Consider the following 14,356-nt stretch of genomic DNA (forward strand, 5'->3'; position numbering starts at 1 on the left):
GGGGGAGCCTCAGATTCTCGTGGGGGCCCCTGTGGGGCCCGGGGCAAATTGCCCCACTTGCCCCCCCCCCGGGCGGCCCTGGAGCTCGCAGCCCCCCCCTTACCTTGCCGGCAGCTGCTCAAAAGCGGCAGGTCTGGGGAGCTGAGCTGCCGGCGGCTTGGAATGCTGCGGCTCTGGGGGGGGGGGGGCAAAGGGCGGGAGTCCAGACTGAGACAGGGGTCCAGTCTGAAAAGGAATATAACTGGAATGCTGAACCACAGAAACTTTGCAACCTGCCTAAAATAACATTTAGGGTGAGAATTTACATTTTGTAACCCATTTCTTAAGTATATTGAGCTTAGCTTGTGTATTTTGCTTTATTTGGTCAGTAATCTCCTTTGTTCTGTCTGTTATCTCTTATATTCACTTAAAATTCACCTTTTAGTAGTTAATAAACTTATTTCTTGTTTATAATACAACCCAGTTTCTGTAATTTCTAACTGGGGGAGGGGAGACGGGAGAAGTTGTCCATATCTCCCTCCACATTGAGGGAGGGGGCAAATTTCATAAAACCTTTGGGTTTGTACCCCATAAAGGGAGTGGGCACCAGGGTGTTGGGGCAAGCCCCTAAGGCTGAATCTTTCCAGAGTGGATCTCTGTATCTCTGGCCTGGTCTACACTACACCTTTAATTCGGATTTAGTGGCTTTAATTCGAATTAACTCTGGAACCGTCCACACAACGAAGCCATTTAATTCGAATTAAAGGGCCCTTTAATTCGATTTCTGTACTCCACCCCGACGAGCGGAGTAGCGCCAAAATCGAATTTGTCAATTCGAATTAGCGTTAGTGTGGCCGCAATTCGATGTTATTGGCCTCCAGGAGCTATCCCACAGTGCACCATTGTGACCGCTCTGGCCAGCAATCTGAACTCGCATGCACTGGCCAGGTGGACAGGAAAAGCCCCGGGAACATTTGAATTTCATTTCCTGTTTGCACAGCGTGGAGAGCACAGGTGACCACAGAGAGCTCATCAGCACAGGTAACCATGCAGGCTGATAATCGAAAAAGAGCACCAGCATGGACCGTACAGGAGGTACTGGATTTGATCTCTATATGGGGAGAGGATTCAGTGCTAGCTGAACTGCGTTCGAAAAGACGAAATGCCAAAACTTATGAAAAAATTTCCAAGGGCATGATGGAGAGAGGCCACAATAGGGACACAGATCAGTGCCGCGTGAAAGTCAAGGAGCTCAGACAAGCCTATCAAAAAGCAAAGGAGGCAAACGGTCGCTCCGGGTCAGAGCCGCGGACATGCCGCTTCTACGCTGAGCTAAATGCATTTCTAGGGGGGGCCGCCACCACTACCCCACCTCTGACTGTGGATTCCGAGCTGGGGATAATCTCATCAGGGACACCTGATGATTCCGCGGAAGGGGAAGAGGAGGAGGAGGAGGACGAGCTGGCAGAGAGCACCCAGCTCTCCGTTCTCCCCAACAGCCAGGAACTGTTTCTCACCCTGACTGAAGTACCCTCCCAAGCCTCCCAAGCCAGCACCCAAGACCATGACCCCATGGAAGGGACCTCAGGTGAGTTTACCTTTTAAAATATAAAACATGGTTTAAAAGCAAGCATTTTTAATGATTAATTTGCCCTGAGCACTTGGGATGCATTCGCAGCCAGTACAGCTACTGGAAAAGTCTGTTAACATGTCTGGGGATGGAGCGGAAATCCTCCAGGGACATCTCCATGAAGCTCTCCTGGAGGTACTCCAAAAGCCTTGCCACAAGGTTTCTGGGCAGTGCAGCCTTATTCCGTCCTCCATGGTAGGACACTTGACCACGCCATGCTAGTAGCAAGTAATCTGGTATCATTGCCTGACAGAGCCTGGCAGCGTATGGTCCCGGTGTTTGCTGGCATTCAAGCAACATCCGTTCTTTATCTTGCTGTGTAATCCTCAGGAGAGTGATATCGCTTAGGGTAACCTGGTTGAAATAAGGGAATTTAATTAAGGGGACTGAGGTGGCCGTTCCTACTGGGCTGTTTGCCTGTGGCTGAAAAGAAATCCTTCCCTGCATTTAGCCAAGTGCATGTGGGGGGGGGAGGATTGGCCCAGAGCTTTTCGCGTTTTGCTAGCAGGGATCTTCCCTGATACCAGCCAGGCGGTGGGGGGAGGGATAAAGCACTCATTCCTCAGAATTCATGGCGGGTGGGGGGGGGGTGTTAGTTTGGTTCCTGCAGGGATCTTCCCTGATACCAGCCACGCGGTGGGGGGAGGGAGAAAGCACTCATCCCAGAGAATTCATGGCGGGTGGGGGGGGGGGGTGTTAGTTTGGTTCCTGCAGGGATCTTCCCTGATACCAGCCACGCGGTGGGGGGAGGGAGAAAGCACTCATCCCAGAGAATTCATGGCGGGTGGGGGGGGGGGGGTGTTAGTTTGGTTCCTGCTGGGATCTTCCCTGATACCAGCCAGGCGGTGGGGGGAGGGATAAAGCACTCATCCCAGAGAATTGGATGGTGGGGGGGGGTGTTAACCTTCAGCAGCAGAAAACAAGCTAACAGGAAAACTGCAGCACAACGGGCTTTGCTTGGTATGTGGGAAAGCAGGGCGCAGAAGCCTAAAGACAGTGGCTTACCATGGCAGCATGCAAGGTGAATTCTGTTGCCCCGACCTGCGTCTGTGATCTCTAGCAGCAAAGCCACAGGCACTCAATATTAAGAGGCAAAATGCGACCTTGCACAGAAATCACATGTGCTATGTAATGTGAATAGTATACACCGTGAAAGAGTATAAGCATTGTTCTGAAAAATGTATCTTTTTAAAAAATTCTCTCCTTTTTTCACTCCCTCCAGCAGGTGCAAATGTTTCAAGCCTCCCTCCTCCTTCCCGAAGGCTATCCCAGATAAGGCGTCGTAAAAAAAAAACGAGAGAAGAGATGTTTTCCGAAATCATGCAATCCACCAGGAATGAAAGAGCTCATCTGAATGAGTGGAAGGAGACGGTTTGCAAGTATAGGAAAGAAGCCAGTGACCGTGAGGACAGGAGGGACCAACGTGAGGACATGAGGGACCAACGTGAGGACATGAGGGACCAACGTGAGGACAGAAGGGACCAACGTGAGGAGAGGAGAGACGCTCGAGATGAGAGGTGGCGGCAGGAAGATCAGAGGAGTCGGGAAGCAACGCTGGGGCTGCTGCGTGAGCAAACAGACATGCTCCGGCGTCTGGTGGAGCTTCAGGAACGGCTGCTGGAGAACCGAGTGCCGCTACAGCCCCTGTATAACCCCCCTACCTCCTCACCATGTTCCATAGCCTCCACACCCAGACGTGTAAGAACACGGGGGGGGAGGCTCCGTACACCCTCCCATTCCACCCCAGTGGACAGCCCAAGCAAAAGGCTGCCATTTTTTTAACCTTTTTTTACTGGGCTTTTCCTTCCCGCAGATCCTCCTCCCAAACCCCACTCAGGTTCTGTGCCGCTACAGCCCCTGTATAACCCCCCTACCTCCTCACCATTTTCCATAGCCTCCCCACCCAGATGTGTAAGAACACGGGGGGGGAGGCTCCGTACACCCTCCCATTCCACCCCAGTGGACAGCCCAAGCAAAAGGCTGCCATTTTCTTAACCTTTTTTTACTGGGCTTTTCCTTCCCGCTGATCCTCCTCCCAAACCCCACTCAGGTTCTCTCCCTCTTTTTATAATCAATTCATAAAGAATAAATGATTTTTAAACAATGGTGACTTTATTTCCTTTGAAAGCAAGCTGGGGGAAGGGGGAGGGTGGGTTCCTTACAGAGAATGAGTCAATAAAGGGGGCGGGTTTTCAGGAAGGATAAACAAACATAAATTTCACACTGTAGCCTGGCCAGTCATGAAACTGGTTTTCAAAGCTTCCCTAATGCGCAGCGCTTCATCGTGTGCTCTTCTAATCGCCCTGGTGTCTGGCTGCGAGTAATCAGCAGCCAGGCGATTTGCCTCAGCCTCCCACCCTGCCATAAAGGTCTCCCCCTTGCTCTCACAGAGATTGTGAAGCACACAGCAAGCAGTAATAACAATGGGGATATTGGTTTGGCTGAGGTCTGAGCGAGTCAATAAGGATCGCCAGCGACCTTTTAAACGGCCAAATGCACATTCTACCACCATTCTGCACTTGCTCAGCCTGTAGTTGAACAACTCCTGACTCCTGTCCAGGCTGCCTGTGTATGGCTTCATGAGCCATGGCATTAAGGGGTAGGCTGGGTCCCCAAGAATAACAATTGGCATTTCAACATCCCCCACGGTTATTTTCTGGTCCGGAAAGTAAGTCCCTTGCTGCAGCCGTTTAAACAGATTGGTGTTCCTGAAGACGCGAGCGTCATGAACCCTTCCCGGCCAGCCCACATGGATGTTGGTGAAACGTCCCTTGTGATCCACAAGTGCTTGCAGCACCATTGAGAAGTACCCCTTGCGGTTTATGTACTGGGTACCCTGGTGCTCCGGTGCCAAGATAGGAATATGGGTTCCATCTATTGCCCCACCACAGTTAGGGAATCCCATTGCAGCAAAGCCATCCACTATGACCTGCACATTTCCCAGAGTCACTACCTTTCGTAGCAGCACCTCCGTGATTGCTTTGGCTACTTGCATCACAGCAGCCCCCACAGTAGATTTGCCCACTCCAAATTGATTCCCGACTGACCGGTAGCTGTCTGGCGTTGCAAGCTTCCACAGGGCTATCGCCACTCGCTTCTCAACTGTGAGGGCTGCTCTCATCTTGGTATTCTGGCGCTTCAGGGCAGGGGAAAGCAAGTCACAAAGTTCCATGAAAGTGCCCTTACGCATGCGAAAGTTTCTCAGCCACTGGGAATCGTCCCACACCTGCAACACTATGCGGTCCCACCAGTCTGTGCTTGTTTCCCGGGCCCAGAATCGGCGTTCAAAGCCTATAACCTGGCCCATTAACATCATAATCTCCAAAGCACCGGGGCCCGCGGTCTCAGAGAATTCTGTGTCCGTGTCCATGTCCTCATCACGCTGGTCGCTGCGCTGCAATCGCCGCCTCCTCCTCCTCCTCGCCTCTTTTTTCTGGTCCTGTGTAAGCATAAACTCCACGAGAAAGCGCGAGGTGTTTATAATGTTCAAGACTGCGTTCTGGAGCACAACGGGATCCATGCTTGATGCAGAATGGAGTCTGCAGAGTTCACTCAGGAAAAAAGGCGCGAAATGGTTGTCTGCCGTTGCTTTCAGGGAGGGAGGGGGAGGCTGTACCCAGAACTACCTGCGACAATGTTTTTTGCCCCATCATGCACTGGGGTCTCAACCCAGAATTCCAAGGGGGGTGGAGACTGCGGGAACTATGGGATAGCTATGTAAAAGCTACCCACAATGCAACGCTCTGGAAATCGATGCTACTATGGTAGCTTGGACGCACACCACCGAATTAATGGTGCCTAGTGTGGCCGAATACATTCGAATTTATAAAATCGGTTTCCTAAATTCGAATTATATAAATTCGAATTAATCCTGTAGTGTAGACATACCCTCTGTGCAGCTGGGTGTGGCCCTGCCTGTATGTTTGACTGGGAAGAGGCTTGTGAGCCTATCCCAGCAAGGCCAGGTAAAGGGGACAGTGCAGAAGAGTGCAATAAAGATCACCCATACAACTCCCTCCCGATATCGCATTAGCACACAGCAAACCAGGTGTGGAGACATATCCATGGTTTTGAATGGGAACTCTGTCTTTTTGAAACCCTGCACACCTTTGATGGGCCCTAATATTGTCGCTACTGCTAACAGCGTAATAATGCTAGAGCTTACAGCATGGTAGGGGTGGACTTGTGTGCTTTGCTTGTGAATAATGCAGACATCTCAAAATCATACTAATGAAACCAGCAGTAGGAACACTGGAGGAGGGGCCTGGCTGGCCAAGACCCCAGAACGATGGTTTGGCAGCCACTCAGACTATGTCAACACTGCATGGCACCAAGGCTCAGAGACCAGCTCTGCCAACTCAGGGGCTAAGAACAGTGTAGACATTTCGGCTCAGGCTCTGGAGCCCAGGCTCTGAGACCCCCTCCAGTCAGGGGCCTCAGAGCCTGAGCTCCCCGGCAACCTGGACTATCTAGGCTGCAAGTTTATAGCCCTACAGTCTGATCCTTAGTGGCTGACCCATGCTACCCGGGTGTCTTTTATTGCAGTGTCAATATACCCTTACTCCCTTCTTATATGTAGTAATTGCACTCTCAGGCTCCTGTACTCACCACCTTTGTTTGGATCTCAACTGGTGACTTACACTGATTGGGTTCTGTCTATAGCCACATGGTGGCACTGTTGCTTTGTTTCAACCTGGATTGTGTCAGATAACCCCCTAAAAATAACAGGAGTACTTGTGGCACCTTAGAGACTAACAAATTTATTAGAGCATAAGCTTTCGTGGGCTACAACCCACTTCTTCGGATGCATCCGAAGAAGTGGGTTGTAGCCCACGAAAGCTTATGCTCTAATAAATTTGTTAGTCTCTAAGGTGCCACAAGTACTCCTGTTATTTTTGCGGATACAGACTAACACGGCTGCTACTCTGAAAGATAACCCCCTGAAACCTTTGAATTTTGTATTTTTATGCTAAGCTAGAGGATGCACAAGAGTGATGATTAACATGTTGAGCATGAGGTCTGAGAAGACACCATGCGAGTAAAGTGGTGTGCATTATGGGAATCTCCTGATTTTATATATCTATGGTTTCTCTAGATCAGGGGTGGGGAACCTTTTTTCTACCAGGGGCCATTGACCCACATTAAAAATCAGTTGCAGGCCACACACAGGGGGGGCACAGAGGCTCAGGGCTTCCCCCCGCAGTGGGGCAAGCCGGCACTTGTGGCTCCAGCCCCATGGGCAGGGGAGGGGAGTGTGGAATCTCGGGGCTTCCCCTAGGCTCCAGGGTGGGACCAGAAATGAGGGATTCAGGGTGCAGGCTCCGGGCTGGGGCAGGCGGTTGGAGTGTGAGAAGGGGTGAGGGCTCCAGCTGGGGGTGCGGGCTCTGGGGTTGAGCTGGGGATGAGGGGCGCAGGAGGGGGTTCAACCTGGGGCAGGGGGTTTGGGGTGCAGGCTCCGGCCAAGCAGTGCTTACCTCAAGTGACTCCCGGTCGGCAGCACAGCAGGGCTTGGCTCTGTGCTGCTCCTGGAAGCAGCCGGCATGTCCGGCCTCTAGGTGGAGGGGCCAGGGAGCTCTGCGCAGTGCGTGTTGCCCATACCAGGGAGCTCTGCGCAGTGTGTGCTGCCCATGCCCGCAGGTGCTGCTCCCACAGCTCCCATTGGCCGTGGTACAGTGGCCATTATCAGTGTCATAGTGGCCCACATTTTCCATAGAAGATTCCATATTTGTATATTCAGTTACTCCTGAGGGAATTCTGCACCAAAAATTAAAAATTATGTGCCAATAAATTAAAAATTATGTGCACAATATTTTAAAATTCTGCAAAATTCTGCAAATTTGATATGTCAATAAATAAATGTGGCCATAGGTGCCAACTCCGTGGGTGCTCCGGGGAGCCACCTCTTCCCCACCTCCTCCTTCTCCCCTGAGTGTGCCGCGTCCCCACTCCTCCACCTATCTCCCAGTGCTTGCCACTGCCAAACAGCTATTTGGTGGTGTAATAAGCTCCAGGAGGGAGGGGGGATTAGCAGGAACATGGCACACTCAGGGAAGGAGGCAGGGAAGAGGTGGGGCCAGGGCAGGGATTTGGCAAAGGATTCAGAATAGGGGTAGGGAGGGGGCTGAGTTGGGATGGGGACTTTGGGGAAGGGGTTGGAATGGGGGCGGAGCAAGGGTGGGAGGGGCCGGGGCAGGGGTGGAGTTGGGGCAGGCGGGGGCAAAGGGGGGGTCGAGCACCGTCCGGCGTGAGCAGAAGTCGGCGCCTATGAATGTGGCTCCAGCATGGCAGTGGGGAATACAAGCCACTGGCTGCATTGAGATGGGAGATCCCCCTCAAGCCCTCACTTCCCCTGGTATAGGGACTCGGCAGTGAGGCTGCACCTGACCCTGACACAATGCAAGGGCTGGGCCTGTCCCAGAAACACCCTGGGGCCCTGCCCCTCTGCACCAAGCGCACCTGATGTGGGCGAGCAGGTCCAGCCCAGCAGGATCCAATTATGGAGGGGCTTAGTGTGGGGGGATCCAGGTGTGGGGTGAGAGGTTTCTGTGTGGGGCATTCTGGGTGCAGGTGGCTCAGTGGGAGATCTGAATGCACAGAGGCTTGCTGGGGGGGTTCCAGGTGCAGGGGCAATGGGACTCTGCAGGGGATCCAGGTGAAGGTGGTTGGCACTCAGCAAGGGGGTCTGAGTGTGGGGAGATGGGGCTTGGTGGGGGGCGGTCTGGGTGGGGGGGATCAGTGGGGAAGTCCAGGTTCTGGGGGAGTGGGGCTTGATGGGGGGGTCCCGGTTCAGCTGGTTGGGGCTCAGTGGGGTGAGGGTCTGGGGGGGCTTCTCAGAGGGGTCCAGGTGTAGGGGGGTAGGAATTGTCAGGGTGAGGGTTCAATGGGCTTGCTTAACGGGGGAGCCCCAGCTGCTACCGAGGGGACGCTGCATGCTGGGCTCCCACTTTCCCCCCGTGATTCCCCTATCCCCCTTTCTTCTCCATCTCCCTCCCCTCACTCCCACATTCCCCTCCCCTGCCATGTTCCACCCCCCCTTCCTTCCATACTGTCTCTTCCCCCCATCCCCTCCCACCCCCTTCCCTCATTTCCCCCACCTTCCCCTTACCCAGTCCCACCGCGGGCACTCGTTGCCCAGAAAACAGGAAGGCTCCCAGAACACAGAAGAGGAGCATAACTAGCACTAGGACCCAGGAGGCAGCGTTCAGCTGCACAGTCAGGGGAGCCCAGAGGTAGCCTCCTTCAGCTGGGTAGCTTTCGGCTTGCTGAATGAGGGGGGCAGTGGCACGTGTGCCCCCTATGCCTCGCCTCTGTTGGGGGGGCAATCCCCCCCCAAAAATGCACCCATGGACGTCCCCCGCCCCTTGCGCAGTTTCCCTGCTGTTTTCTGCAGGAATTCGGGGTGTGGGGAAGGCATTTTCTGCGGGTGCACAGTCCAGCAGAATCCCCCCAGGAGTACACCAGGTAATTGGGTATCTAGTTGGCTATTAGTACACCAGTACATTGCATGAACCTATTTCAGAGGCCAAATGAAAAAGTGGTTGTACTAAGCCAGGGGTAGGCAACCTTTCAGAAGTTGTGTGCGGAGTCTTCATTTATTCACTTTAATTTAAGGTTTCGCGTGCCGGTAATACATGTTAACGTTTTTTAGAAGATCTCTCTCTATAAGTCTATATTATATAACTAAACTATTGTTGTATGTAAAGTAAACAAGGTTTTCAAAATGTTTAAGAAGCTTCATTTAAAATTAAATTAAAATGCTGATCTTACGCCGCCAGCCTGCTCAGCCCACTGCCAGCCTGGGGTTCTGTTCACCTAGGCCGGCAGCAGGCTGAGCGGGGCCTGCGGCTGGGATGCCGGCTGGCAAGGGGCCGGCAGCCGGGACCCCAGACCTGGGGGGGGGGGGTTCAGGGGTCAGGGCAGAGGGCTGGGGGTGTGTGGAGGGGTGCAGGGCAGAAGGCTGGGTGTGTGGGGAGGTTCAGGGGTGAGGGCAGAGGGATGGGGCTGTGGGGGTGCAGGGCAGAAGGCTGGGTGTGTGGGGGGGTTCCAGGGTCAGGGCAGAGGGCTGGGGGTGTGTGGGGGTGCAGGGCAGAAGGTTGGGGGTGTGGGGGGTCAGGGGTCAGGGCAGAGGGCTGGGAGTGTGGGGGTGCAGGGCAGAAGGCTGGGTGTGTGGGGGGGTTCAGGGGTTAGGACAGAGGGCAGTGTGGGTGTGGGGGGGTTCAGGGCAGAGGGCTGGGGTGTGTAGGGGGTGTAGGGCAGAAGGCTGGGTGGGGGGGTTGAGGGGTCAGGGCAGAAGGCTGGGTGTGGGGGGGTCAGGGGTCAGGGCAGAGGGCTGGGGGTGTGTGGGGGTACAGGGCAGAAGGCTGGGTGTGGGGGGGGTTCAGGGGTCAGGGCAGAGGGCGGGGGGGCTGTGGAGGTACAGGGCAGAAGGCTGGGTGTGTGGGGGGGGTTCAGGGGTCAGGGCAAAGGGCTGAGGTGCTTGGCTCGTGGGGGTGCTCCCAGCCCCCTGCCCAGCGGCTCATGGCAGGGGGCTGGAAGGGATATGCCCTGTTCCACCCCCTTCCCCAAGGCCCCGTCCCTACCTCTTCTCTGCCTCCTCTACGGAGCAGCGAGCACGCTGCCACTCGTCCCCCTCCCCCTCGCAAGGGCCATCAGCTGATCGGCGCAGGGAAGGAGAGGAGGAGGGGCAGGAAAGCACCACACTGGGGGAAGAAGCGGGGGAGGAGGGAAGCTTGGCTGCCACAGGACCAAGCTTCTGCCTCCTGCCCCCGCAGGGGAGAGCGGTGGGCAGGGGGGCTGAGTGGGGCTGGGGGCCGGGACCGCGGCAGGCAGCAGCGTGCCACTCAAAATTGGCTTGCGTGCCGTGTTTGGCACGCGTGCCGTAGGTTGCCGACCCCTGTACTAAGCCATAGGAAGATTTTCTGAGATATGGCCTGCATGTGAACCAAACACATTTCAGAAGAAACATTCCAACTAAGACAGGTTTCAGAGTAGCAGCCGTGTTAGTCTGTATCCGCAAAAAGAACAGGAGTACTTGTGGCACCTTAGAGACTAACAAATTTATTAGAGCATAAGCTTTCGTGGGCTACAGCCCACTTCTTCGAATGCATATAGAGTGGAACATATATTGAGGAGATATATATACACACATACAGAGAGCATGAACAGGTGGGAGTTGTCTTACCAACTCTGAGAGGCCAATTAAGTAAGAGAAAAAAACTTTTGAAGTGATAATCAAGATAGCTCAGTACAGACAGTTTGATAAGAAGTGTGAGAATACTTACAAGGGGAGATAGATTCAATGTTTGTAATGGCTCAGCCATTCCCAGTCCTTATTCAATCCTGAGTTGATTGTATCTAGTTTGCATATCAATTCCAGCTCAGCAGTCTCTCGTTGGAGTCTGTTTTTGAAGTTTTTCTGTTGTAAGATAGCCACCCACAGGTCTGTCATTGAATGGCCAGACAGGTTAAAGTGTTCTCCCACTGGTTTTTGAGTATTATGATTCCTGATGTCAGATTTGTGTCCATTAATTCTTTTGCGTAGAGACTGTCCGGTTTGGCCAATGTACATGGCAGAGGGGCATTGCTGGCACATGATGGCATATATCACATTGGTAGATGTGCAGGTGAACGAGCCCCTGATGGTATGGCTGATGTGATTAGGTCCTATGATGATGTCACTTGAATAGATATGTGGACAGAGTTGGCATCGGGCTTTGTTACAAGGATAGGTTCCTGGGTCAGTGTTTTTGTTCAGTGATGTGTGGTTGCTGGTGAGTATTTGCTTTAGATTGGGGGGTTGTCTGTAAGCGAGGACAGGTCTGTCTCCCAAGATCTGTGAGAGTAAAGGATCATCTTTCAGGATAGGTTGTAGATCTCTGATGATGCGTTGGAGAGGTTTTAGTTGGGGGCTGAAGGTGACAGCTAGTGGTGTTCTGTTATTTTCTTTGTTTGGCCTGTCTTGTAGGAGGTGACTTCTGAGTACTCGTCTGGCTCTGTCAATCTGTTTTTTCACTTCAGCAGGTGGGTATTGTAGTTTTAAGAATGCTTGATAGAGATCTTGTAGGTGCTTGTCTCCTGTTCATGCTCTCTGTATGTGTGTATATATATCTCCTCAATATATGTTCCACTCTATATGCATCCGAAGAAGTGGGCTGTAGCCCACGAAAGCTTATGCTCTAATAAATTTGTTAGTCTCTAAGGTGCCACAAGTACTCTTGTTCTTATTCCAACTAAGTTGTCAATACAAATCCATGGAATACAGTCATTTATAAACATGATCTACTGTGCAAGTTGTAATGCTGCAAAAGCTAAGCTGGATACCTATCTCAGTTGTAGTTGGTGTGGGCACCTTGACAACTCAACCTACGTTTGTGAATCTATGACAACATATATCCTAATAAAAACCCATTCACCCAATAGTAAGACAATTATTGCTTACAGTATTTTTTGGCAATACATGTTGCCATTAAGCCAGATCCTAAGTTTTTCCTCCCTCTTGCCTTTTTTGGGGGGCGAAGGGGCGGGGGGGGAGGAGGGGAAAGCATTTTTATTATTGACATAGGCTGGAAAGAATTCAGCATAGAAAGCCTCATACTATTTCAGGAATGTGTTTGCTTTGCAGCACTCCCTCTGCTGCATCTGCTGTGCATGTTAGCTCCACAGGGCTTAAACTGCAGTGCCTGCCTATTTATATCCCAGACCTTTACAGCTCTGACCTCTCTTCAAATGCTCCAGTGGCTAGGTCACCTGAGCCATTAAAGACTGAAAGAAATGTATATGCAGGTTCTTTCTCTAATTTATTCTTCTCTGCATCAGAAGACATTCTGCACTGTGCAGCCAGCGAAAGGCGAGATGCAGCAGTCAAACTCTGCACACTTATTTTAAAGAGAGCCTGGCTTCTCCAGGAGCTAGTGGTCACTCCAAAGTCACATGGAATGGACAAGTCTTTAAAAAACCCAAACTCTGAATTATTTCTTACAGCACCATGTGTCAAAATTGTTTCAAAATAAAAGCAGGTTTCACCTCTTAACTAATACAAGTCACTCTCTACAATTCAGAGAAAACTGTCCTGTATAAAAAAGGAAAGGAAAAAACCATGAGATGACTGAGAGAACAGCTGGTTATTTTGATGAGCTACAGCCCATTTCTCTCTCCACATTCCCCCTACCACCTTAATGAGTGTCCAGTTCCAGATCTTCACACCCACATCTTTCATTAAGGCTTGTTGATTTCTTGCAAAACTTGTGTTTCGGTCTTTGAACAGGTGCTCTAAAAACCCCAGTGGACCCAACAACCCTCCTCCCTTCCCTGCCCCTCATGCTCTGGTCCAGTCAATCTAATGATAGTCCAGTGATCTGCTGGGGCTGGCCAGCTCCTCTGCCCAACCCTAGTAGTAGGCGTCCTCGTAAACGTCCGTGCGCAGGCAGTATAGGATGGCTGCACCCAGCATGAAGATAGCGGATCCCCAGCCCAGGCCGTACCCCCAGTTGAACTCGTGGTAGCTCTTCAGCATGCTGCTATCAATGAATTTGATTGGATAGAGAATCAAGGCACACACTTGCAGAACCACTGGAAATGGGGAAAAGACATCTGGTTAAAGTCTAGAAGAGGAAAGAAGTAATGCAGCAAATTCATGCAGCAGCTGTTAGTGGCTTTATTGGTCTTGGTCCCACAGATCTCCCAACCTCCTTCCCATCCAGCTTGTCTCTTGGGCAAAGTACAATCGCCCTCTTTCCCTCTGGTGTGCCTGGCCCAATGTCAACAGTACCAATGCTGTGAACTTCTTCACCACAGTGCCGTCAGCCTAGTAGGATGCCAGCAGCGTAAGCGTCCTCCAAGCTCAGCAGCTATCACTGCTTGCTCTAGCTCACTTGTCATCTCCCTCACAAGAATGCCCTGCTCGTGACAGCCCAGCATCACAGCACTTCTGCCTCAAGCTCTTTATCTCAGAGCCTTGATGCTGGAACCCACCACCAGCACTTTTCCATGTCTCACTCAGTAAAGCCACAAACAGTGCCGGATTCTTTTTCAAGCAGTCTTCCCCCACCTCACTTTCCATTTGGGATGAAATTTAACACTAGTACCATATTAAGGCACTTGCAAGGTCTAGAGCAGAAGTGTGCCATGCAGAGTTAAGACCATCTCTATTTAGATGAGAGTGTAACTCAGGGCATTTTTTGGTATTGGAAAGTCTTGGTTGGGTTTTTGGCCATGCAACACCAGAACAAGGAGGAGTTGATTCTAAATCCTATTTTATGCACGTTCCCAGCCAGATTTTGGAGGAGAACAGGTGGGCTAAACATAGTAATATTGTGCCATTAAAGCAGGTCAAGGCAGTGTCTGTAGTATTCAAAGCCCTTTAAAAGGGAGCCTTAAGAAGAAGTAAAGAGTTCATAATGGACCTCTACCTTAAGTGAATTAAAATACAAAGGATTTTAAAATTCTAATTTGCTCCCTGATGTTTTCTTTTTGCACATCAGTCACTGGCAGGGGTGAACCTGAACAGGCCAGCTTTGCATTATAGTCCTTTCCTAATCAGTTTACAGCATAAGCACAACCCTGCTGCTGTGTTCGGGTTCACAGTACTACAAGGATTTAAATCTCAGTTTCCAAGGAACATTTTAGAAAAAGAGATCATTTTTATTCATGGACAATGAAAACTGGGGCCTAAACTAAACTGCCACTTCCCCCTGCCACTGCTCAAACAGTAACATTGAGCTTTTCAGTCCATGTCAGATTTATTTTGCC

General features: G+C 51.6%; 1 protein-coding gene across 1 annotated transcript in view; it reads right to left on the reverse strand.

Annotated features, from left to right (window-relative positions):
* Positions 1 to 12,995: 12,995 nt before the first annotated feature.
* LOC135884158 (transmembrane protein 47-like) overlaps positions 12,996 to 14,356 on the reverse strand; it is a 28,606-nt gene continuing 27,245 nt past the window's right edge. The window contains exon 3 of the mRNA XM_065411451.1: positions 12,996 to 13,177. Within this exon, the coding sequence (XP_065267523.1) occupies positions 12,996 to 13,177 (182 nt within the window). The remainder of the gene's footprint in view (positions 13,178 to 14,356) is intronic.

The sequence above is a fragment of the Emys orbicularis genome, chromosome 9, assembly GCF_028017835.1.
Source record: "Emys orbicularis isolate rEmyOrb1 chromosome 9, rEmyOrb1.hap1, whole genome shotgun sequence".
Lineage (NCBI taxonomy): Eukaryota > Metazoa > Chordata > Testudines > Emydidae > Emys > Emys orbicularis.